At 40.3% G+C, this 24,353-nt stretch overlaps 1 protein-coding gene across 1 annotated transcript in view; it reads right to left on the bottom strand.

The window, feature by feature from the left end:
* Window positions 1–24,353, bottom strand: part of LOC123501938 (superoxide dismutase [Mn], mitochondrial-like) — a gene marked incomplete at its 3' end in the record, with an annotated part of 92,824 nt that overhangs the window by 19,865 nt on the left and 48,606 nt on the right. The window contains 1 exon segment of the mRNA XM_045251037.1: window positions 49–196. Coding sequence (XP_045106972.1) covers window positions 49–196 — 148 coding nt within the window.

The raw sequence follows: 24,353 nt of genomic DNA, 5'->3' as shown, positions 1-24,353 counted from the left end.
CATAACATCCCTCAACTGTAATTCAGAGGCCTCACAGAGCATACTCACCAAGTTCAGCCTTGATGTGGGCAAACATGGCAGCCACCTGAGGATTCACCTGACCAGTAATAACCTGTCCAGCTTGCTTCACCTGGATGCCCTCCACATACTCGGCCATCTCACGGATGGAACGTGCCTCACTTGAAGCATTGGCTAGCTGTAAAATAAAGACCAATCATTGTTTATTCTTGTTAAGGAGCCAACAGAATTATTTTCCATTTTTTAAAATTTCTGAAACAAACTGCACCAAATTTTTGTGAGCTAAAAATTCTTTGAAACAATTTATATGTTTGTAATAGATTATCTAAATCTAGAGCAATAATTTTTCCTTTTTATTGAATACAAAAAAATTGAGGAAAGCATTTTTGCATAATTTGACAAGAATTTCTTGGATTTTCTAGAGAAGAGGTAAGTTTTAGTGGAGGCATTATCCATCATAGCAACACTACTAGCTACCCTGCAAAGCAATACACTATAGGTCAGTAGCATGCACTGCTACACCTCACAACATAGTAGTACAGGTTGTGGCCAACATCCCCCAGGGAAAACAACCCCCATCCTTCCCCTTCACACTCTCCCCTTCTTAGCTCTACTACCTCTTCATCACACCCTCTCTCATCACCCCCCACCCATTCCCTCTACCTAATCCTCCCCACCCCATAATCCAACACCCCAGCCTCCCCTGGACACTCAGCCTCTTCTCAGCCCACCTCAGGTCAGGATCAGGAGTCACCTACATTTGTCACTACCAGCACATTGTCCTCCAGTGACAGTAGTGAGGCTGAAAGGCACCACCAACCACATCGGGGCACCAGGTTCCAAAGAAAATAGAAGTCAGACCCATAACAGGGGATGTTGTGACTGAACTGAGTTAACACACACCAGGAGGCATCCCACCCAAGACAGCAACAGACCATGTGCCCTCAGTGTAAGCACCAAGGCAACACTCAGAACCAGTGCCCAAGAAAGGTCTGTAAATACTGTCAAGAGCATTTTCATTCCTACTTGAACTGCCACATCAGGGTCGTTGAACATAAGCAGCAGGAGCTGATGCATGTTGGTGAAAGAGAGTGGGCAGGAGATCTTGCTCATCCTGAGAAGTGTTGCCTGGCAGTTGCAGTAGCCTTCTCAACAAAGGGGTTACTGGACCCACACTGGTGCCCCCACACCCCAGCATACCTGTCCCCAGTCTCCTTGGTCTGCTAACCCACCCACCTAAAATATTCAATATGGTTCCAGGGCATACCGACAACCAGTGGCACATGCCGGCCAACAGTGAACTAACATTACTGTCAGCTAATGTGAGAGGTTTCCGAACAAACATTGGGGAACTCACTCAATGTCATTAACAGGAACCACACAGACATAGCATTTGTGTGTGAGACATTTTTAACAGCTCAATTATGTCTGCATGCGAGGCTACACCTGGATCTGAAAAGATTGCTCCACACAGGGCAAGGCATTCTGCTACGAAGAGAATGTAAACATCTAGGTGGTAGAGCTTCCCATGCCTGTGCCTAGGGACCTGGAACTACTGACACTAAAAATACTAGACATAACAGACAGACATTATCATGTGTTGGCTGCTATTGCCCCCCCCCTCCCCTCCCAGGACATCACTCCTTGACTACCTGATAAAGAACCTGGATACTATGATTTGAAACATTTATTTATAGTCAATAAAGTTGATATGTATGTTTAAGGTATGCATTGATATTTTGCCAGCCTCTTTTATAAGCAAGCTATTTTCAGTTACAAAATAATAAAAATCTTAATAACAAAAAAAATAATAAAAAAAAAAATAATAATAATAATAATAAACTAAATAGTTGAGAAAAATCAATGAAATATTAAACATACAAATTACAAACTACTAAACACTAGAATTTATAATGATAGTAGAATATAAACTAAAAGAGAGACAGCAAAATCAATACACAATAGACAAATAATAATGAATAAAAAAAATATATAAAAAAATATATATACAATGTAGAGCAAGTCAAATAAGATACAATACACAGCATTATATAAAAAACAGGAGGGAAGATTATGTTGGGTTTGACTGAAGGAAAAAAGATTCTAACAAATGACAGTTCAGTTTGTTTTTAAGTGTTAAGAGAGGAAGCATTCTTAATATCCAGGGGAAGAGAATTCCAGATTAGAGGTGGAGTATCAGAGAAGAGTATGGTGATGAGATGCTCTCTGTGCCATATAGGATATTAATGAGAAGGAAGTGAGGCACGGATCAGATTTTTCTACATACAGTTTGCAACTGAAAGATTTGTTGTCTTGAAACTTAAGATTTTTTGTGTTTTTAAAAAAAGTGAATGGTTTGTTCAAGGTAAGAACTGTTTTCAATAATTATGATGATTTTTTATGTAGTCTGTTCAGACATGTTAGACTGGTGGCATAAGTGGTACTCCATATACAATTACATTAAAGGTGGTGTGGATATATATGTACATAACACAAGACTTTTAGAATTTCACAGGACTTATATTGCATAAAATCTCAATCTATACAGCATTGCAGTGCTTCTTCAAAGTTTGATAGGCACATGATTTATATGGGATTTGAAGTTAAGATTTTCATCAAACATACTCCTAAAAACTTTAAACTGGTTCTTCTGCTTATAATATTATTGATTGTTAGATCAAGCATGAGAGCACTTATTTTAACAGAAAATAACATAATAAATTTTATTGGTACTAATATAAGTCTATTACTTAGGCACTAGTTATGTAGTTTACCAAGATCTTCATTAGCTTTTAGTAACAATGTTTGTGAAAACAATTGAGTTTGTGAAATATAAGGCCATGTCATCTGCAAAGAGGATGGTATCAGCAAAGGTGAAAATATTAGTAACATCAATGATATACATAGTGAACAGAATATGTCCTAAAACACTCCCTTGTGGGACACCAGTAGAAATATTTTGTGTGGAAGACTTATGACCATCATATACTGTACACTGAGATCTGTTTGTTAGATAGTCTTGGAACCAAGAGTGCAGAGGTCCATGGGTTATAGGTCTGAGCGGCATGGGGACTCTGCGTCGAAAAATTGCTCCTACGACCAGTGCTTCCATGAGTTGATGAAATCTTACCCTAGATTTTTGTCGATTTTACCCTAGATTCAAGTGTTTTACCCTAGATTGTCGAAGTTGCCCATTAATTGTTTATCAATGCACTCTTATCATACATAAGTTTAAATATTGCCCCCCTCACCCTCAAACACACACACACTGCTGCTCTGTGTGGACTCGTCATTGCAAGTGACTGACTCTGTGTGTGAACTGTGATCTAACCGTCCGAAGGTCCAAAACGTGTACGCATAGTAGACGGGTGAGTGGAGACTGGGGAGAAAGAGGATGGGGTGGGGGGGGTGAAGGGATGATACAAGTCACGGGGATGATTGTGTACATGAATTGAACATGAAAGAAAACCAGCCTGCCACCAGATTGGCACCATTCCAAGCACACCTATCCATAGGACGGCAGATTACCCTAAAATTACCCTAGTATATGCATTACCCTAAACACTACCCTAAGAAGGATCCAATTACCCTAGTTTAGGGTATTTTACCCTAAAATGGAAGCACTGCCTGCGACACTGTCTGTTTTGTTAGCAGACCAAGCGTCGAGAGGGTGCAGGTAGTAAACTTAAGCTGCCTTAGACCCCAATGCACCACACTTCCTACCAGGTGGTTGTAATACTTAAATTGCTCACACACCACATGCTCGTTGCATCTACACTCCATAGACATCTATTCATTTTTCCCATGCAACTTATCATCACACACACACACACACAGAGAGAGAGAGAGAGAGAGAGAGAGAGAATATTAGTGTAAATACATTTACTTGTGTAAAATAGATACATAGGAGTAAGTAACACACACACGCACACAAGTGACTGACATACTACAACATAGAGGGGGATGGGTGGATGCTATTTACCTGGCCTTGAGAAAGGCCTTTGATAAAGTGCCACACAATAGACTGATGTGAAAACTAAAGAAGATCAGAGGAGTAAGTGATAAACTAGCAAAATGGATGGAAAATTACTTAGTGGGAAGAGAAATGCGAACAGTGGTGAAAGGAAAGAAGTCCGAGTGGAAAAAGGTAACCAGTGGAGTTCCACAAGGATCAGTGCTTGACGCAATGTTCCCGGAACCCACCGCAAGGTGGCACTACACGACGAAAGCTTTGATGGAACACAACAGAATAGTTAAGTACAGATTTGCCTGGTAATGATGTGGGACGTCTAATTATCTATGATGCAGTCACTCTGTCGAGGTTGTACCGCATAGAATACCTTGGAATGGCCTCCAAATTGAAGGAAACCATGAGAAATATACGGACCAGCATTGTTTTCGGCAAAAAAGTGGCATTTAATCGAAAAGGCATAAGAGCCGAGACGTCACAAATGATCTTGATCTTGATCTTGATATTACAGGCCAAATCAAGTGGATATTTGAGTTATTTTTGACATATTTGTACATCATGAATAATGTTTGATGATGAACGGGCGAAGTATTAGTGACATGGGCATCTAAAATAGTGAAAGAAATGTAATATAATGTATATGCGAATACTGCGATGATAAATGTGGATATGGCACATAACCCCCGTGTTTATCGCCATTTGTGCTAACGGTTTGAGTCTTGTGTGACGTAGTGAGGTATCAGAGACTTAACAGAGTAAGATACAACAAGAGGTTGTGAGTTGCTGGGGACGAGGGAGTGTATGAGTGTCAGGAAGGGAGACCTGTTTGGCGGGGTGGCGCGGAAACGGATCACCTCCTGTTGAGGTAGCTGTGGTGGCGAGTGGACGTGTTGTGTGCGCGCTCCGTTTTTGGCTGTTGTTTTCATAGTTAGCGAGTGGTGTTTGTGCTTGGTGTCTGTGTGGGGTGCTTTTGAGTGTTAGTGAAGTGAAAGTGTATACTGCAAGTGTTAGATTAGAGTGAAATAGTGGTTAGAATCAGTGTTTGTGAGTTAAAAGTATTTTGGTAGAGCGAGGAGACTAGAGGCGTTTTCAGTAGCGGCGCGGCTGGGGGCAAACGGAGTCAAACGGAGGCAAGTTTTCGCAAACACGAGCAAACGCCTTTCCAAAGCGTTTGCTCTCGTTTGGCAAACGCTTTTTAGCCAATCAGCGTGGAGCAACCCCATCAACCTCATGGAATGAGATCAAGAAGGAGTTACATTTCAAATAAAACTGAATAGTTAGATGTATGTGTGGGGTGCTTTTGAGTGTTAGTGAAGTGAAAGTGTGTACTGCAAGTGTTAGATTAGAGTGAAATAGTGGTTAGAATCAGTGTTTGTGAGTTAAAAGTATTTTGGTAGAGCGAGGAGACTAGAGGCGTTTTCAGTAGCGGTGCGGCTGGGGGCAAACGGAGTCAAACGGAGGCAAGTTTTCGTAAACGCGAGCAAACGCCTTTCAAAAGCGTTTGCTCTCGTTTGGCAAACGCTTTTTAGCCAATCAGCGTGGAGCAACCCCATCAACCTCATGGAATGAGATCAAGAAGGAGTTACATTTCGAATAAAACTGAATAGTTAGATGTATGTTAGGCCATAGAAGTGGGTACTGTAGATGTAGATTTACGTTTACATATTGTGCGGCATACTGGAGCGAACCGATATCAAAAATATGGCGTGAAATAAATTAAGGAGCTGGTGGTAGCTGGTGACATGTCGCATCTATCCGTCCTTCTTGTGGGTGTTGTCCGATTCCATACTTCTAGTCGTGACTTCGATACAATAATGGAGTTACTTTTCTATTATTAGGTGAAAAAATGATAATATTTTTGCAAATCCTTATATCATAAAGAAATGAATGATGGTAAAAAATAGATTATCTGCTAATCATTGACATAATTCAATTATATAGGTGTCAGAAAACCGCAGAAAATACATCTACAATGGAACACCTTCAAAACAAGCCCGCGTAGATCAAACCCCTTCCAGGACTGAAGACCTCTTGTTTTTTATGAGTATTGCGCTGCTCGGGGCTCGACATATACAAATGATGAAACACTGGTGACCTATAATACTCCCCATCAAGGAATAAATCTCCAAACTCTTCCACCATGCTGCTGTGTTTGCGTCTTGACCACAGTGCTGGAGCAGGGGACTGATGTGTACGATAACTTCTCCCAGGGATTGAGATCACAGTGACACAGTCGTCTGGCACCACCGACGGTGTCTTCAGCACTGTCCTGTTCAGCGTGAAGTCAAACATGTTTGGCCTTGCGGTGACGCTACTGAAAATGCCTTAGGCTTGTAACCGTCAAGTTGTCCTTGAAAGAGGATTAGTTGACCTCACTTAGGCCCCCCACCACCGTGGTTCCCCCACCCCGCCATCACCAAGTACAGTAAGGCCTCGGTTTACGTCAGAGTTACATTCCTGAAACATGACGTAAGTCAATTTTGTACGTAACTCGAGTTTCCGTACATTTCAAAGCATATTATCGAGTTTTCAACCAATCATTGTTTATGGTTATTCAGGTAAGTTAAAGGTTATATTGTTACATTATTTACAACTATGTAGGAATATGAAACACAAGCTTGTTTTTGTTGTTGATTAGGGGCACGAACGCGAAGGACTGCAGGTTGCCAAGAGGGTGTGGACACCTGAGGCCGCCAGGAGGGTGGGCAGGTCGAATGTTGTGACGCCCACAGGGCGGACAGCTGGGAGCGTAGTGCAGTGCGGTGGGAGTAGAAGCGTGGGCAGCGGGGCAGAAAATGCAATAGGAAAGGGCAATAGGGATCAGCAGACAGGCGCAGACGGTGCAAGTCAGCTGCGAGTGTCGTGTGGCCCAGGCGAAGGCTCCGGAGTTGTTATTGTTGTGATGGGTGTGCGAGCCCTCAAGGTCGTTAACCTCCCCGTTGTCATGGTAACGGGCTTCCCATTTTCTTCTTCCCTCCCTCACACAGCTGCTGCCTCCCTTCTCATGTCTTTTAATTATGTCCTCTTTTTCTTGTAGCATAATGGTTTTCCTTTTCTTAGCATCACTGCTGTCACTAAGAAGTTTTCTCTTTGGTGCCATTGAGCAAGATACTAAGAACTTGAGTCAGTAAACGCAGAAGTAGGATAACACTCTTGCCATGGGCGATGGTGTGGTGGAACTGAGGCAGGGTGTTATTGTATTCAAGCGTGAGGCGGGCAGTGTGGCGGGCAACCACCAACAATAACAATAAATCCCGCACTTTACGATTTATAAATTTTCAATTTTTTTTTATCTTAAACTGCCTTATAGTGGACTGACGTAACTACGAGTTTGACGTAACTCGAGACCGACGTAACCCGGGACTTTACTGTATTTTTATTTTTTTGTTTGTGAGTTAACAGATTGTAAATTAGTGTGGCGGTAGCTACTGAGGTATATCAGAGTGTGATTGAGTGCGTGAGAGTGAGTGTTGAGGTGGGACTGGGCGAGTTTGTTGTGTGTGAGATGTGTGGGCATGACAGGAAGGTCGTTGACTTTCCTGAGTGTATGGTGTGTAGGCTCAAGAGCGAGAATTTAGTTCTTTCTCTTGAGCATCGAGAATTGCGAGAGGAAATGAGAAAGCTAAGTGAGGGAAAAGTGCGAACGAAGTTCTCATCTTTGAGTTGAAGGAGGAGGTTAAGAGGCTTGGGGAGGCAGTGGAAAAAATTAGGCAGGAGATCAGTGTTAGGCTGAAGGTTGGACCTTCTGAGGGCGACAGGGTGGCTTGGCCCTCTGTCGGGAAGAGCAGAGTGGGGAAGAGGGAGCAGGCGAGCCAGACTGGGAAAGATAGTAGTCAGAATGGGCAGAGATGGCAGGTTGCGAGGGGAAGGAAAGCGGAGGCAGTTATGGAGGATAGGACTAAACCTGATGAGTGTGAAAATAGGTTCGGTTTGTTGGATGGGGAGGGGGAGAGTGAGAGTGAGAGTGGAGTGAATGAAGTGGTTGTGGTGAGTGAAAGGAGAGAGAAGGGGGTAGAGGAGAGGAGGAGGAGGGTTGTGCCTAGCACACCTCAGGTGTGTGCGGTGGGTGACTCTCAGGTTAGGTACTTAGATAGCACTTTCTGTGGGAAAGACAGGGATAGGAGGACGAACGTGTGTATGCCTGGTGCAGGTGTGAAGGCAGTGAGTGAGGAGGTGCAGAAGAGGGTTGGGGGGATGTAGAGGGAGGGTGTAGTAGTTTTGCACGTAGGTGGGAACGATGTCAGAGCAGGTGGGTCGGAGGAGTTAGTGGCAAGATTTCGGGAAATGTTAGGCAAGATAAGGGAGAGTGGTAGGAGGTGTGTAGTGTCAGGAATCTTGCCTCGTGTGTATGTTAGCAGGGAATGGTTGTCTAGGGCCATTGGTGTGAATGATCAGGTAAAAGGGATGTGTAAGGATGTGGGTGTCAGCTTTGTGGATGTATGGGATAGGTTCTATGGGCGAAGGGATTTGTATGCTAGGGATGGTGTGCATCTGAGTAGGAAGGGTGTGGATGTGCTGAGTGGATGTCTGGAGGGGGGAGTTGGGATGGAGTGTAGGGGGTGAGGTAGCAAATGCATTCCAAAAGAAAGATGTTAAGACATAAATTAGATAGGATAAACAGAGATAGTGAAAAGATTAGGAAAGATTTCCAGGTGCAAATAGGAGAGAATAAGATTAGGATTCCAAATAAGGAGACAGCATCTAGGAAGGTAGCAGGACTTAAATGTTTTTATGTAAATGCCAGGAGTCTTAGGAACAAGATGGACGAGTTATCTAGTTATATAGTTGAGGAGGACTTAGATGTTGTATGTGTCACAGAGGCATGGGTAAATGAGGAAAAGTTTAGGAAAATAGGAAAGAATATGAAGTAGATGGATACATTATGTATTTACACCAGAGAATTGGTAGGATAGGTGGAGTAGTTATTTATGTAAAAAAATCCTTCATTTCCAGTCAGGTTAATGGTATTAAGGTAGATAACAGAGTAGAGTCCTTATGGCTGGATGTTAGAGTAAACAAAAGTAAGGTTATTAGAGTGGGAGCTTTTTATAGACCACCTAACCAGTCAGCAGATGTAGACAACCTTATGGTAGATGAGATAAATAGGGGGTGTACTAGTCAGACAATTATCTTAGGGGATTATAATCTTAAGTCAGTAAATTGGGAGAGGATGGTAGGAGATGCTAGTGAAAATAAGTTTATGGAAAGTTTTCAGGATAACTATTTAGTGCAGATGGTAGATAAACCTACTAGGGGGAGGAAGGTTTTAGACATAGTACTAACAAATATTGAGCATTGTTTAAAGGAAGTTGAGGTAGGAGAGACTTTAGCAAACAGTGACCATCATATAATTAGATTTATCATTAATTCCAGTAGGGATAATATAGTGAATAAGACTAGAGTCCCAAACTATCAGAAAGGCAATTATGGTAGGTTACGTCAGTTATTAGGAGAGGTAAACTGGGAAGATAGTTTTGGAAATAAAACTGCACAGGAGATGTGGGATATTTTTAAGGTTGTAGTAAAGGGTATAGTGATGCAGTGTATCCCTTACAAAGATATAAGGCAGAGAAACAGGAAGCCATTATGGTGGACTCACGAGATAGGTAGACAGATCAGAGAGAAGAGGGCATATCGAGAGTTGCAGAAAAGTTGGGAAGATGTAGATTTGATTAGGTACAGACAGGTCAGAGATGATTTGAGTAAGGTTATAAAAAAAAGTAAAAGGCAGGCAGAGATAAAACTAGCTAGAGCTGGGAGTAAAGATCCCAAAAAAATTATAGTTATTACAAGGTCAGTGATAAAATAAATAAGGATAGGATTGGACCACTCAGAAAAGATGGTGTAGTAGTGGATCAAAATGAAGACATAGTAGAATTATTGAATGAACAATTTTCTTCAGTATTTACTAGGGAAAGAATAGGAAATCCTGTTACAAACAGTGCGACGAGTAGTTTAAGAGCTTTAGAAAATATTGATATAAATCCGGGAATTATTAGGAAATTTATTCTTGAACTAGACGATAGGAAAGCTAGTGGTCCTGATGAGCTACATGCCAGAGTACTTAGGGGAGGGTGTAGACAGTATTTCTGAAGCACTTAAGTTAATCTTTGAAAGATCACTTAGGTTTGCTGAGATACCTCAGGACTGGAAGTTAGCTAATGTTACTCCAATATTTAAAAAAGGTAGGAAGGATGATGCGAATAATTATAGACCGATCAGTTTAACCCGCTAAGACCGATGGCCGCAAAATTCGCACCCTCCCATTACCGCAATTATCATAAAAAAATCAACTCTTATAAATTACTCTGGAAAAAAATCTGCTGTTAGTAGACATGACAATGCATCATCCTACAAGTTTTTATTGCTCTACTCACTATGGTTGTCTCAGAATAATAACCGATAATTGGAGAAGATTGTGGTAGCGGCAACTCGGGGGAGGTGCTTTTATGTGTTTTCTTACGTAATGTAAGGCACTGCTCATGTTTTTAGTGTTTTCACATGTTTTTCGTGTTTTCACTCATATTGGCTGATTATAGTTACGTATGTTTTTATCAAGCGTGGGTGACGATGTTGTCACAATAGCGGGGTCGGGATCTACCTCCAACCTGTGCACTTTGCGTCTTGTCCCGCCTTGTCTATCACTTTTATAACTAAACTTTAGCTTCCTCTTAGCACCAGTAGCCATAGTTGTAAATAATAGTTCCTTAAATAAGTAAATACGTAAATACGCAAATAATTATCACCGCGACACAACGCTCACGCACCTCACAGAAATTTGCGGGAGACTAGCTGGCTAGAGCGGTGTGCTTCCTGGGAGCCGACAGTACTACCATAGGCCTACGTCATGACCAAATATAGCAGCGCTACAAATGCTAGCGCGGTTTTTATTAGCGCTCAAAGTAGCTGCCCCATTTAAGGACTATCGGAAGTGTGCTATGCAGCCGTATTTAGGGCCTGTCGGACCTTACGGGTTAACTAGTATAGTATGTAAGATACTAGAGAAAATCATTAAGGGTAGTATTTGGGAGCATTTAAATGATAATAGATTAATTAGAGATACCCAACATGGCTTTAGATCAGGTAGGTCCTGTCTTACAAATTTGCTTGTTATCTTAGAATATATTACCAAGGAGTTAGATTATAGAAATAGCATAGATGTTATATATCTAGATTTTAGCAAGGCGTTTGATAAGGTACCGCATAGGAGGCTAGTGTACAAATTGAGACTACATGAGATAGGGGATAGGTTAGTTGATTGGATTAGTGAATGGCTTTCTGATAGGAAACAGAGAGTAGTATTAAATGGGGCAATGTCTGAGTGGAAGGAAGTGGTTAGTGGGGTACCCCAAGGATCAGTGCTAGGACCTCTTCTTTTCTTGGTGTACTTTAACGATTTAGATATAGGAATTAGTAGCAAAGTATCAAATTTTGCAGATGATACTAAGATAGCATATGCAGTACAGGGTGAAAAGGACAATTACAGAATACAACGAGACCTGGACAGGCTGATAGCATGGGCAGACAGGTGGCAGATAGAGTTTAATTCTAAAAAGTGTCAGGTTATGCATTTAGGTAAAGACAACACAAATTTTAGCTATGAGATGGAGGGATGTTGGCTAGAGGCAGTAGAGGAAGAAAAGGATTTAGGAGTAGTGATAGACAGGACAATGAAATTTTCAAAGCAATGTTTAGAATCAATAAATAGGGCAAATAGGATCCTGGGTTTTATAAATAGAAATGTTAGTTATAAAAGTAAGGAAGTGGTGCGTAGCTTATATAATTTCTATGTTAGGCCCCATTTAGAGTATTGCATACAGGCCTGGTCACCCCATTATAGGCAGGATATCAACATGTTAGAAGCAGTTCAGAGAAGAGCAACTAGGATGATACCAGCATTAAAGAGCCTGGAGTATAGAGATAGATTAAAGGAATTAAACATGTTTTCATTTGAGAGAAGATGTATAACAGGGGGGATATGTTAAAGTTATTTAAAATGTTCTCAGATACAAACTACATAGATGTGAGATCTTTCTTTACCTTAGAGGAAGAAAATAGGACTAGAAATCATGGCAGGAAGATTAGAAACCAAGGCTGCAGGTTAGATTTTCTTTAGTCATAGGGTGGTAGATTTCTGGAATGCATTGCCAGAGAAGGTTGTAAATAGCACTAGTTTGACAATTTTAAAAACAGATTAGATAAGCACTTAAATTTATTAGATTTATAATTATGTATAGCGCTGCATGATAGTTTTTATAAGAAATTTACTATAGTTAAACAAAACATGATCCCCATGTATGGGGATCACAGATTGAAGAGGATTTCGCTGCAGGACTTAGCCATGTTAACCCCTTCGCGCCGGATGTTAAAAAAGCCCGCCTGTATGATATACGGGTGGTAGTGCCGCGCGCCCGAGCGCGGGAAACTCGTGCAAGCTTGTCATACTTGTCATCTTTGTGTATTATGCTGCTATTTTTTTGTCACCATATCGCCTTTGAAGAGGAAAGTGGACGCTTCTCTCTTCGCAGAAAAAGAGAGAGAGAGAGAGAGAGAGAGAGAGAGAGAGAGAGAGAGAGAGAGAGAGAGAGAGAGAGAGAGAGAGAGAGAGAGAGACATTTGCTAATATTTTAGACACAAGCGGGACGCATGTAGCTTATCTTTCGAAAGGAAGAGGTGGAGGAGGAAGGAGAGGAAAGGAAGGAGGAGAGAGAGAGAGAGAGAGAGAGAGAGAGAGAGAGAGAGAGAGAGAGAGAGAGAGAGAGAGAGAGAGAGAGAGAGAGAGAGAGAGAGAGAGAGAGAGAGAGAGAGAGAGAGATATTAGAAAATTTGTTGCTTTTGTATTTGTGTGTGTGTGTGTGTGTGTGTGTGTGTGTGTGTGTGTGTGTGTGTGTGTGTGTGTGTGTGTGTGTGTGTGTGTGTGTGTGTGTGTGTGTGTATATGAGTGTGTGTGTGTGTATTCACCTAGTTGTATTCACCTAGTTGTAATTTTACAGGGCCTGGGTATCATACTCGTGTGGCCCCGTCTCCATATCTACACACATCCAACTTTCCTTTAAAACTATGCACACTCCTCGCTGACACCACCTCCTCACTCAAACCATTCCACACCTCCACGCATCTTTGTGGGAAACTATATTTCTTCACATCCTTCAAGCATATTCCTTTGGCTATCTTTTTACTATGCGATCTTGTAGTTCTATTTAAGTTTTCCTCTCTCAACATCATTTGCTCATTATCCACTTCATCCAGTCCGTTCAACAGTTTATAAACCTGTATTAAATCTCCTCTTTCTCTTCTTTGTTCCAAGGTAAGTAAATTCATTTCTTTTAATCTCTCCTCATAGGTCATTTCTGCCAATTCCGGAACCATTTTTGTTGCCATTCTCTGCAATCTCTCCAACTTCCTTATATGCTTCTTTTTATAAGGGGACCAAACCACTCCAGCATATTCCAATCTTGGTCTAGTTACCGTACTAATTAATTTCTTCATCATATCTTTATCCATATAATGGAAGGCTAATCCAATATTTTTATCAAATTATACGTTTCTCCAAACATCTTATCAATATGAGCCTCAAACTGCCCATGGTCTTGTATTATCACTCCCAAATCCTTTTCCTTTTCCACCTTTTTCAACACTACTTCTTCACCCATCTTATATGACCCTCTTGGCCGTCTTCCACTCTTCCCATCTCCATCACATGACTTTTGCTCAGATTAAATTCCATTTGCCACCTCTTGCTCCACTCCCAAATCTTATCCAGATCTGCCTGTAAAATTTCACAATCTTCTTCACTCTTCACACACCTACACAACTTCGCATCATCCGCAAACAAATTAATATAACTGTTTACTCCTCTGGCATGTCATTAATATATACAAGAAAAGTATTGGTGCCAGCACTGAGCCTTGTGGGACTCCACTCTCCACCACCAACCAGTCCGACTTTGCATCCCTTATTACCGTTCTCATCTCCCTCCATCTCAAGTAGTTTCCATCCACTTTAACACTTTTCCTTTCAGTCCTCCATAAATCTCTAATTTCCATAACAGTCTCATGTGAGGTACCTTGTCAAAAGCTTTCTTTAAATCTAAATATACACAGTCCATCCATCCCTCTCTCTTGTATTTTGTCAACCACTCTTGAATAAAAGCTCAGTAGATTTGTTACACATGACCTCCCTTTCCTGAAGCCAAATTGATGATCCGATAATAACTTATGATCCTCCAGGAACCGTATCCAATATTTCTTTATCACCCTCTCACAAATCTTACCGACCACACTTGTTAGAGACACAGGTCTATAGTTAAGAGGCTCTTCCTTATAAATGGGCACCACTTCAGCTCTCTTCCACTCTACTGGTACTTCCCTGTTTCTAATGAACACCTTATAATATCATATAATGGATCAATCAATTCTTCTCTACACTCCTTCAATAATTTTCCTGAAACTTCATCTGGTCCCATCGCTTTATAATCTTTAAGTTCCTCCAACATTTTATATAACTCCTTTTTAGGTATCTTAATGTCATCCATGTGCACATTTCCTTGTACATTCTGAGGCTTTACAAACATTGTTTCTTCAGTAAATACTTGCTGAAACCTATTATTTAGCAATTTCGCTATATTCTTAGGGTCATCTACTATCCCTTGCTCTCCTTTTAATCTTTCAATGGACTCTCTCTTTTTAAGTTTACCATTTATGAACCTGTAAAACAATTTTGGATGTTCCTTACTCTTGTCTACAATATCTTTTTCAAATTTTCTTTCTTCCTCCCTCTTTACCCTTACATACTCATTTCTCGCCACTCTATAATTCTCCTTATTTAGTATATTCCTGCTCTTTTTCCATCTTTTCCAAGCCACATCTCTCTTTTCCTTAGCCTTAACACAAGTTGCATTAAACCAATCCTTTCTTCCTTCCTCTCTCGGTTTATACTTTGGTACAAATTTCATAACTCCTTCTTTATAATATTTCATAAAAATCTCATTTCTTTTGCACTTCTCTGATTTGTAACATCTCCCAATCTAATTTTTCAAACTTTCTGTGTCCATCTTTCAATAATTCAATCTACCACTCCTGTATGTCTCATCCTTTCTTCGCTGTGTTGTTGCTATCTGCATTTCCATAACCACATGATCACTCTTTCCCAAAGGACACTTGTATTGTATATCTCCACATAGGTACACTTCTCTTGTTAACACCAAATCCAGTCTAGCCAGTTCATCATCTCTATATCTAGTATTTTCCTTCACCCTCTGTTCCATCATATTTTCCATCATTAGATTAAGAAATCTCTCTCCCCATGCTTCCTCTCCAACACCACTTACTAGATTTTCCCAATCCACCTCCTTACAATTAAAATCTCCTACTAGTATCACCTTTTTTTCCAGATAATACACTTTCCAAACTCTGTAAAGTATCCTTGATCATATTGTCGTATTCCCTTAATGTCCAAGAATTTGTTTTAGGAGGTACATAGGTCACCATGATTATTAATTCTTTTCCATCACTTTTTATCCTTATGCTTATCACTTCTGCGTTGTTCTTCCCATACCAAACCTTATCCACATTTATTTATTTATTCGTCATAATCATAACTCCTCCTCCACCTTTACTCTCTCTATCCTTTCTCCATATTTATTATTTACTATCCAAATTTATCTTTGTTTTTTCATGCAATTTTGTCTCAGTCAAACACACTATATCAGGCTTCTCCACTATCATATAGTCTTGCAATTCCAATCTACTTGACAGTATCCCATCTATATTAGTATACATTACGGTCCACACACACACACACACACACAGTGTGTGTGTGTGTGTGTGTGTGTGTGTGTTTTCACGAATGTTACAAAGCGGGACGCATGTAACTTATCTTTCGAGAGGGAGCGGGGGAGGGAGAAAAGGGAGATGGGAAGGAGGGAGAGAGAGAGAGAGAGAGAGAGAGAGAGAGAGAGAGAGAGAGAGAGAGAGAGAGAGAGAGAGAGAGAGAGAGATGGGAACAGTCTATGCCATTGGGTAATTTTAGACACAAGGCGGGACGCATGTAGCTTATCTTTAGTGATTGGTGGAGACAAGGATGGTGGGAGGAGCACTAGGATTTCAAAGACAGCATACGGCGTGTGTGGTTGGTATCCAACACACTATACGGGACAACTGAACTGAAGAAAGCTCAGAAAAGAAATATGACATCTACGTAGGCGTCACCGTATTTGCTACTGGGGCTTCATGACGCCCACATAGGCGTCACCGTATTGAAGGGGTTAATGAGCCAAATACTGTAAAGTCCCGGGTTACGTCGGTCTCAAGTTACGTCAAACTCGTAGTTACGTCAGTCCACTATAAGGCAATTTATGATTAAAAAAACTGAAAATTTATAAATCGTAAAGTGCGGGATTTATTGTTATTGTTGGTGGTTGCCCGCCACACCGCCCGCCTCACGCTTGAATACAATAACACCCTGCCTCACTTCCACCACAACATCGCCCCTGGCAAGAGTGTTATCCTACTTCTGCATTTACTGACTCAAGTTCTTAGTATCTTGCTCAATGGCACCATAGAGAAAACTTCTTAGTGACAGCAGTGATGCTAAGAAAAGGAAAACCATTACGCTACAAGAAAAAAGAGGACATAATTAAAAGACATGAGAAGGGAGGCAGCAGCTGTGTGTGAGGGAGGGAAGAAGAAAATGGGAAGCTCGTTACCATGACAACAGGGAGGTTGACGACCTTGAGGGCTCGCACACACATTACAACAATAACAACTTCGGAGCCTTCGCCTGGGCCACACGACACTCGCAGCTGACTTGCACCGTCTGCGCATGTCTGCTAATCCCTATTGCCCTTTCCTATTGCATTTCCTGTCCGCTGCCCATGCTTCTATTCCCACCGCACTGCACTACGCTCCCAGCTGTCCACCCTGGGCGTCACAAGATTCGACCTGCCCACCCTTCTGGCGGCCTCAGGCGTCTACCCGTCTCTGCAACCTGCAGTCCTTCGCGTTTGTGGCCCTAATCAACAACAAAAACAAACTTGTGTTTCATATTCCTACATAGTTGTAAATAATATAACAATATAACCTTTAACTTACCTGAATGACCATAAACAATGATATGTTTTGAAATGTACGGAAACTCGAGTTAGTACAAAATTGACTTACGTCATGTTTCAGGAACATAACTCTGACGTAAACCGAGACCTTACTGTATTTAGAATTAGTATATAATGTATTGTGTACTTGTAAGTGTATCATTAAGTACTGATGACGAGGTCGCTGTGCGACTGATACAGGATAACCTAGATGGGCCCTGGTGGCCCTTTGTTATCCTATTATTTATGTTATGTTATGTTATGTTATATGTTACCTAATAGTATCGCAGCCACACCTGCACCGCTCATGCATCTAGAACAAGGCTGGAAAGTGGAAACCGGATCGGGGAAACTCCATTACACTACACCGGGGGAGAAAAAAAAAGTTGGCGTTAATTTTTGTTATGTGGCGCTTTTGAGTTTTGTTCTATTGTTCTTATTATTATTATTATTATCATTATTATTATTATAATTATTGTTATTATTATTATTGTTATGTAAAAGATTGGCATGCAAAGCATTCCAATTTTTTACATTGGTAAAACTGCCGCTTTCCCCTGGACAATACATGTACTCGTACATGCATCAGGCCTGGAATACTCTTTCAAAACTTGCTGTTGTGTATGGTAACTAAACCTTTGTCCGCCAACAAACAATACCTTCCAAAAAGTACAGCCTAATTTCAAACTGCAAAAAATTTCACCCTGCAGTTATTCAGTACTGTCATTATTGAGGAAAAGCAGTTAGCCATCCCTTATATTACTCAAGTATCAGGTTCATAACTCACTATGCGTCACAACCCCTACACATGTATATGTACGTCCCTTTATCTAGACGCAAAGCATGGCATCAATCCCTTGTTCTGAAAAACTCTGGCTCCCATCATGTTTTTGATTTATGTTAATGATATGCCAGTAGGAATTCACAGTTACATGAATATGTTTGCGGACGATACTAAAATTATGAGGAGAGTAAAGAATATGAAAGATTGTAACAAGTTACAGGAAGGTCTTGATAAAATATATGAGTGGAGTAAAGAGTGGCAGATAGAATTTAATATAAACAAGAGCCATGTTATGAAAATGGGAAGAAGTAGATACAGACCAAACAGGGATTACAGGCTGGGTGATGAGAAAATTGAAGAGACCAATGAGGAGAAAGACCTTGGAGTAACCGTGCAAAACACTTTGTCACCGGAGAAACACATTAACAAGATATTTGGGAAAACATATAACATGCTTCAAAATATTGGTCTTGCATTCCACTACCTAGATGAAGGAATGATGAAGAAGATACTATGCACTTTAATAAGACCCCAGTTAGAATATGCAGCTTGCGTCTGGTCACCGCATGTGAAGAAAAATGCGAAGGTGGAAAGAGTGCAGAGGCTGGCAACAAGGATGGTACCAGGACTCAGGGACTTAGACTATGAGGAAAGGCTGAGAGAACTGGGACTGACCACATTAAAAGAGAGAAGAACAAGGGGAGACATGATAACTATGTATAAATTGGTGAACAAGATTGACATATTGGACAGAGAGTTGATAAAGGTGACCACAAGTAATCATCTCTGAGGACATGGAAAAAAACTAATAAAAAACATCTGTCTAAATACGTGAGAAAGTACAGTTTCCCGCATCGTAGTATTGATAAGTGGAATAAACTGAGCAGTGATGTCGTTGACGCAGTGTGTGTCAATCAGATGAAAGAGATATGACAGGAGTGGCCAAGGAGGCAGGACACAGAGAGCTTAGCTCAGGCCCTGTAATACACAAATAGGTAAATACAAATAGGTATACACACACACACACACACACACACACACACACACACACACACACATAAGGAAGCTGGAGAGACTACAAAAAATGGCTACAAGAATGGTCCCAGAACTTAAAGGGATGACATATGAGGAGAGACTAAAGGCTATGGATCTTCCAACATTGGAGCAGAGAAGGGGGAGAGAGGATCTCATACAAGTTTATAAATTGATAAACAGAATAGACCAAGTGGACAATGAGTATCTGATCCTGAGAGAAGAATATGCCAGTCGAAGCACAAAATCACATATTAAGAAGCTGAGGAAGGGAAGATGTGTAAAAGACGTTAAAAAGTATAGTTTCCCGAAAAGATGTGTTGAGACGTGGAACAGTTTGAATGAAGTAGCAGTGTCTGCAATGAGTGTGCATAGTTTTAAATTAAGACTGGATAAGTGTAGATATGGATACGGGGCCACACAAGCATAAAGCCCAGGCCCTGTAAAACTACAACTAGGTAAAACACACACACACACACTGATCCTGAGAGGAGAATGACATTCGAAGCACAAGATCACATAGTAAAAAAGATGAGAAACGGAAGATGTCTGAGAGATGTTAAAAAATATAGTTTCCCACAAAGATGTGTTGAGACGTGGAACAGTTTGAGTGAAGAAGTGGTGTCAGCAACGAGTGTGCATAGTTTTAAAGAAAAATTGGATAAGTGTAAATATGGAGATGGGGCCACATGAGCATAAAGCCCAGTCTCTGTAAAACTACAACTAGGTATTGTGCTTCGAATGTCATATTCTTCTCTCACTATCAGTTTCTCATTATCCACTTGGTCCACTCTGTTGATCAATTTATAAACTTGTATCAGATCCCCTCTCCCTTCTCTTCTCTGTTCCAGGGTTGGTAGATCCATAGCCTTTAGTCTCTCCTCATATGTCATCCCTTCAAATTCTGGAACCATTCTTGTAGCCATTTTTTGTAGTCTCTCCAACTTCCTTGTGTTTCTTTTTGAGGGGTCCACACTACTCCTGCATATTCCAATCTGGGTCTTATTATAGTACTTATCAATTTCTTCATCATTTCCTTGTCCGTGTAGTGAAATGCTACTCCAATATTCCTTAGCAAATTATGTCTCTCTGAAAATTCTATCAGTATGGCTTACCGGTTGATTGTTTTTTTATATCGTCACTCCTAAGTCCTTTTCCTTTTTTACTTTCTCCAGTTCTACTCCATCTCCCATCTTGTAGATTCCCACAGGTTGTCTTTCACTCTTTCCCATTTTCATGACATGGCTTTTGTCCACATTGAATCCTATTTCCCACTTTTTACTCCATTCCCAGATCTTATTTAAGTGCTCCTGCAGTATTTCACAATCCTCTTTTTGCTTTAGAACTCTGCACAGTTTTGTATTGTCCGCAAACAAATTTATGTAACTGTTCACTTCTTCTGGCATGTCATTTATATATATGAGGAAAAGTATTGGCGCTAATACTGACCCCTGCGGCACTCCACTTTCTACTGCTCTCCAGTTGGACTTCATATCTTTAAGTACCATCCTTATTTCTCTACCCCCTCAAATAATTTTCCATCCATCTCAATGTGCTTGCTTTTAAGCCACCCTTCTCCTCTAACCTTCACAGTAATCTTGCATGTGGCATTTTATCAAATGCCTTTTTTAAATCCAAATAAATAAAGTCAACCCATCCCTCTCTTTCTTGTACTCTATCAACTATTCTAGAGTAGAAACTCAGTAAATTAGTTACACACAACCATCTTTTTCTAAAATCAAATTGGCTATCTGATATTAATTTGTTGTCTTCATGGAACTTGATCCATTGTTTCTTTATTATTCTTTCACACATCTTGCATATTGCACTAATTAGTGATACCGGTCTGTAATTTAAAGGTTCTTCCTTCCTTCCGCTCTTATATATGGGAAGCTCTTTTCCATTCTACTGGTACTGTTCCATTTTCTATTGAGCATTTTATGATGTATATAGGACTTGCTAGTTCTTCCCTACATTCTTTCAGTATTCTGCCTGAGACTTCATCCGGTCCCATTGCCTTCCCTTCATCCAATTCCTTCATTAACTCTTTTATTTCAAGCTTGGTTACCTTAACCTCTTTCATATAGACATTTTCTCTGTTACCCTGTAGTCTTTCAAATTTGGATTCCTTAGTAAAGACCTCCTGGAATTTATTATTTAATAGTTCTGCCATACTTTTTGGATCTTCCACCATCCTGTTCTCTCCTTTTAACCTTTCTATTGTTTCTTTTTAACTAATTTTTCCATTTGTGAATCTGTAGAACAATTTTGGTTGCTCCTTACATTTTTTAACAATGTCCTTTTCATAGTTCCTTTCCTCATCCTTCCTCACCTTAACATATTCGTTTCTCGCTGCCTTGAAGTTTTCCTTATTTACTGGATTTCTATTTCTCCTCCACCTTTTCCATGCTCCATTTCTTTTCTCCTTTGCCCAAGCACACCTTGCGTTAAACCAATCTTTCTTTCCTTCTTCTTTAGGTCTATATTTCGGGACATATTCCCTGACTCCTGTTTTGTATATTTCCAAAAATAAGTTATACTTCTTTTGCACTGTCTCTGAGTTTTCCATCTCCTCCCAGTTAATGTATTTGAAGTAGTTCTTGAGATTCTCAGTATCAGCCTTTGTAATTTAATCAGTCTCCTTTGTATGAATCGTCTCTATCTTTCTTTCCCTCTTTTATATCCATTTTTAATACTACATGGTCACTCTTTCCCAGTGGGCACTTACATCATCATTCATTTGTATAACCCTTGTAAAAATTAGGTCCAATCTCGCTGACTCGTCGTTTTCTCTGAATCTTGTGTTTTCCTTAATCTTTGGTCCATCATATTATCTATCATTAGGTTCAGGAATCTTTCTCCCCAGGATTCTTACTCCATACCACGTTCATAATTTTCCCAGTCCACTTCTTTACAGCTGAAATCTCCTACTAATATTACTTTTCTCCTTTCTTTAATGATTCTTGTTAGACTCCTTATTGTGTTATCTATCATGTCTTTATATTCTTGATTGGTCCATGAATTTGTTTTTGGAGGCACATATGTTACAATGATTGTTAACTCTTTTTTTATTACACTTAACCCTCAGCTATCACGCCCAATTGGGGCCGAAATAGCCGCGCCATAGCCGAAAACGCGATAGCCGAATTGATCTTGGCGGGAAGACGGTTTTGGCAAATGAGCGCTCAAATATTCCATGACGTCATGGCGGGGTGCGCGATAGCTGGCATCTAAGGTCACGATAATGAAATTTTAGCAGCTTTTCACGGGTGCGCGATAACAATAAAACGCGATAGCCGAAGTCGCGATAGCAGAGGGTTGACTGTAATATGCATCTTAACATACAGTACTTCTGCTTTTCCTTCCCCACATTCCACTTGGTTTATCACGATCTCCTTCCTTAACATTATCATGACTCCTCCTCCTCCTTTACCCCCTCTGTCTCTCCTCCATACATTATACCTATTATCCAAGTCTATTTTGATTGCCTCATTTAGTTTTTCTTTATGTAATCTCTTAATTCTAATTTACTTGATAAAACCCCATCTATGTTTGTATACATAATTTTTATCTTGACTTGACCACTTTTAGTTAAACTTGTTCCACTATTTCCTCTTCTTTCTCTTTTATATACCATTTGCTTATCCTGTCTCCTAGAATTCTCCAAAAAAAAGCCTTTTTTTCCTCTCCTGACCTTTCATTATTTTTTTTCCCTTACTGCTGCCACCAGTTCGCTGTATCTCTTCCTTTCTTCTTCATTTCTATTTTTCTTTCTTTATATATATATATATATATATATATATATATATATATATATATATATATATATATATATATATATCCTTGCACCTTCTGTCAGAGAGACATAATTTGCTAAGGAATATTGGAGTAGCATTTCACTACATGGACAAAGATATGATGAAGAAATTGATAAGTACACTATAATAAGACCCAGATTGGAATATGCAGGAGTAGAGTGCACCCCCCATAAAAAGAAACACATAAGGAAGTTGGAGACACTACAAAAAATGGCTACAAGAATGGTTCCAGAATTTGAAGGGATGACTTATGAGGAGAGACTAAAGGCTATGGATCTACCAACCCTGGAACAGAGAAGGGAGAGAGGGGATCCGATACAAGTTTGTAAATTGATCAACGGAATGGACCAAGTGAATAATGAGAAACTGATCCCGAGAGAAGAATATGACATTCGAAGCATAAGATTGCAGAGTAAAAAGCTGAGAAAGGGAAGATGTCTGAGAGATGTTAAAAAAATATAGTTTCCCACAAAGATGTGTTGAGACGTGGAACAGTTTGAGTGAAGAAGTGGTATCAGCAACGAGTGTGCATAGTTTTAAAGAAAAATTGGATAAGTGTAGATATGGAGACGGGGCCACACGAGCATAAAACCCAGGCCCTGTAAAACTACAACTAGGTAAATACACACACACACACACACACACACACACACACACACACACACACACACACACACACACACACACGCCGTGCTGAGAGGACGGCTCTCTCGCTGCTGACAGGAAGAAAGAAAATACCTATGGTATTACAGGGCTCGGGTAACTCTAAGTTTTGTGTCCGTAAATGTCCTACTCTCTTTTAGTGTTGAAAGGGAGTGATATGGAGAGTGATCCCTGAGAGGGGAGTGTGGACGGTGATCGTTCTGGCCGTAATCAGCTGACAACAACAAAAATGGCGTCCAGGCAAACTAGAGACTTCGAAGGTTTTATTACTACGCCAAAAGGACTGCAGAAACTTGACATGGATGCAAGAATCCAGGCGCTGGAGAGTAAGTTCCTAAACATTTTGTCAATACATGAAAAACTGGATAGAGTTCTAGCCGAGAATGATTCATTCAAAAAAGAGATCTACTTGTTAACACTAGCGAATAAAGAGCTGTTGAAGGAAAAAGTAGAGATGGAGAAAGAAAACCAACAACTAAGGAAACAATGCGAAGAAATGAAGGCTAAACTCGTGGAAATGGAGATAAAAATATCTAAGGGACTTGAAGAAAAAGGAATGTCTTAATCTAATTGACACCAGGATGAAAGAAGTGAATCATGAACATCAGGAGGTACAAAGGTCGTTTAGGGAGATAGTAACAAAGCAGGAAGAGGAAAATAAAGGGATTACGCAGAGGGAAATGGTAAAGGCACTAAAGGAAAATGAGTATGTGGTGAGAGATATCGCTGAAAAGAAAATATGTGTGATCATAATAGGATTGCAGGAGGAAACTAACAGGAACTGGCAGGACAGGAGGGATAAGGAAAATGACAAGATTAAGTCTTTACTGAACAAGATCTCTGTGGAAGAAGAGGACCTATATGCTGAGGTAGAAGAAAGTGTGAGATTGGGAGCTTTTGAGGAAGGCAAGAATAGACCATTAAAATTGAAATTAGTCTCAGGTGGCAGCGGAGGCCTTGTAAACTTAAGGACTCTGA

This window comes from Portunus trituberculatus, chromosome 10, assembly GCF_017591435.1.
Source record: "Portunus trituberculatus isolate SZX2019 chromosome 10, ASM1759143v1, whole genome shotgun sequence".
NCBI lineage: Eukaryota > Metazoa > Arthropoda > Malacostraca > Decapoda > Portunidae > Portunus > Portunus trituberculatus.
The sequence above is the reverse complement of the archived record's forward strand: the minus strand, read 5'-3'. Positions and strand labels throughout refer to the sequence as shown.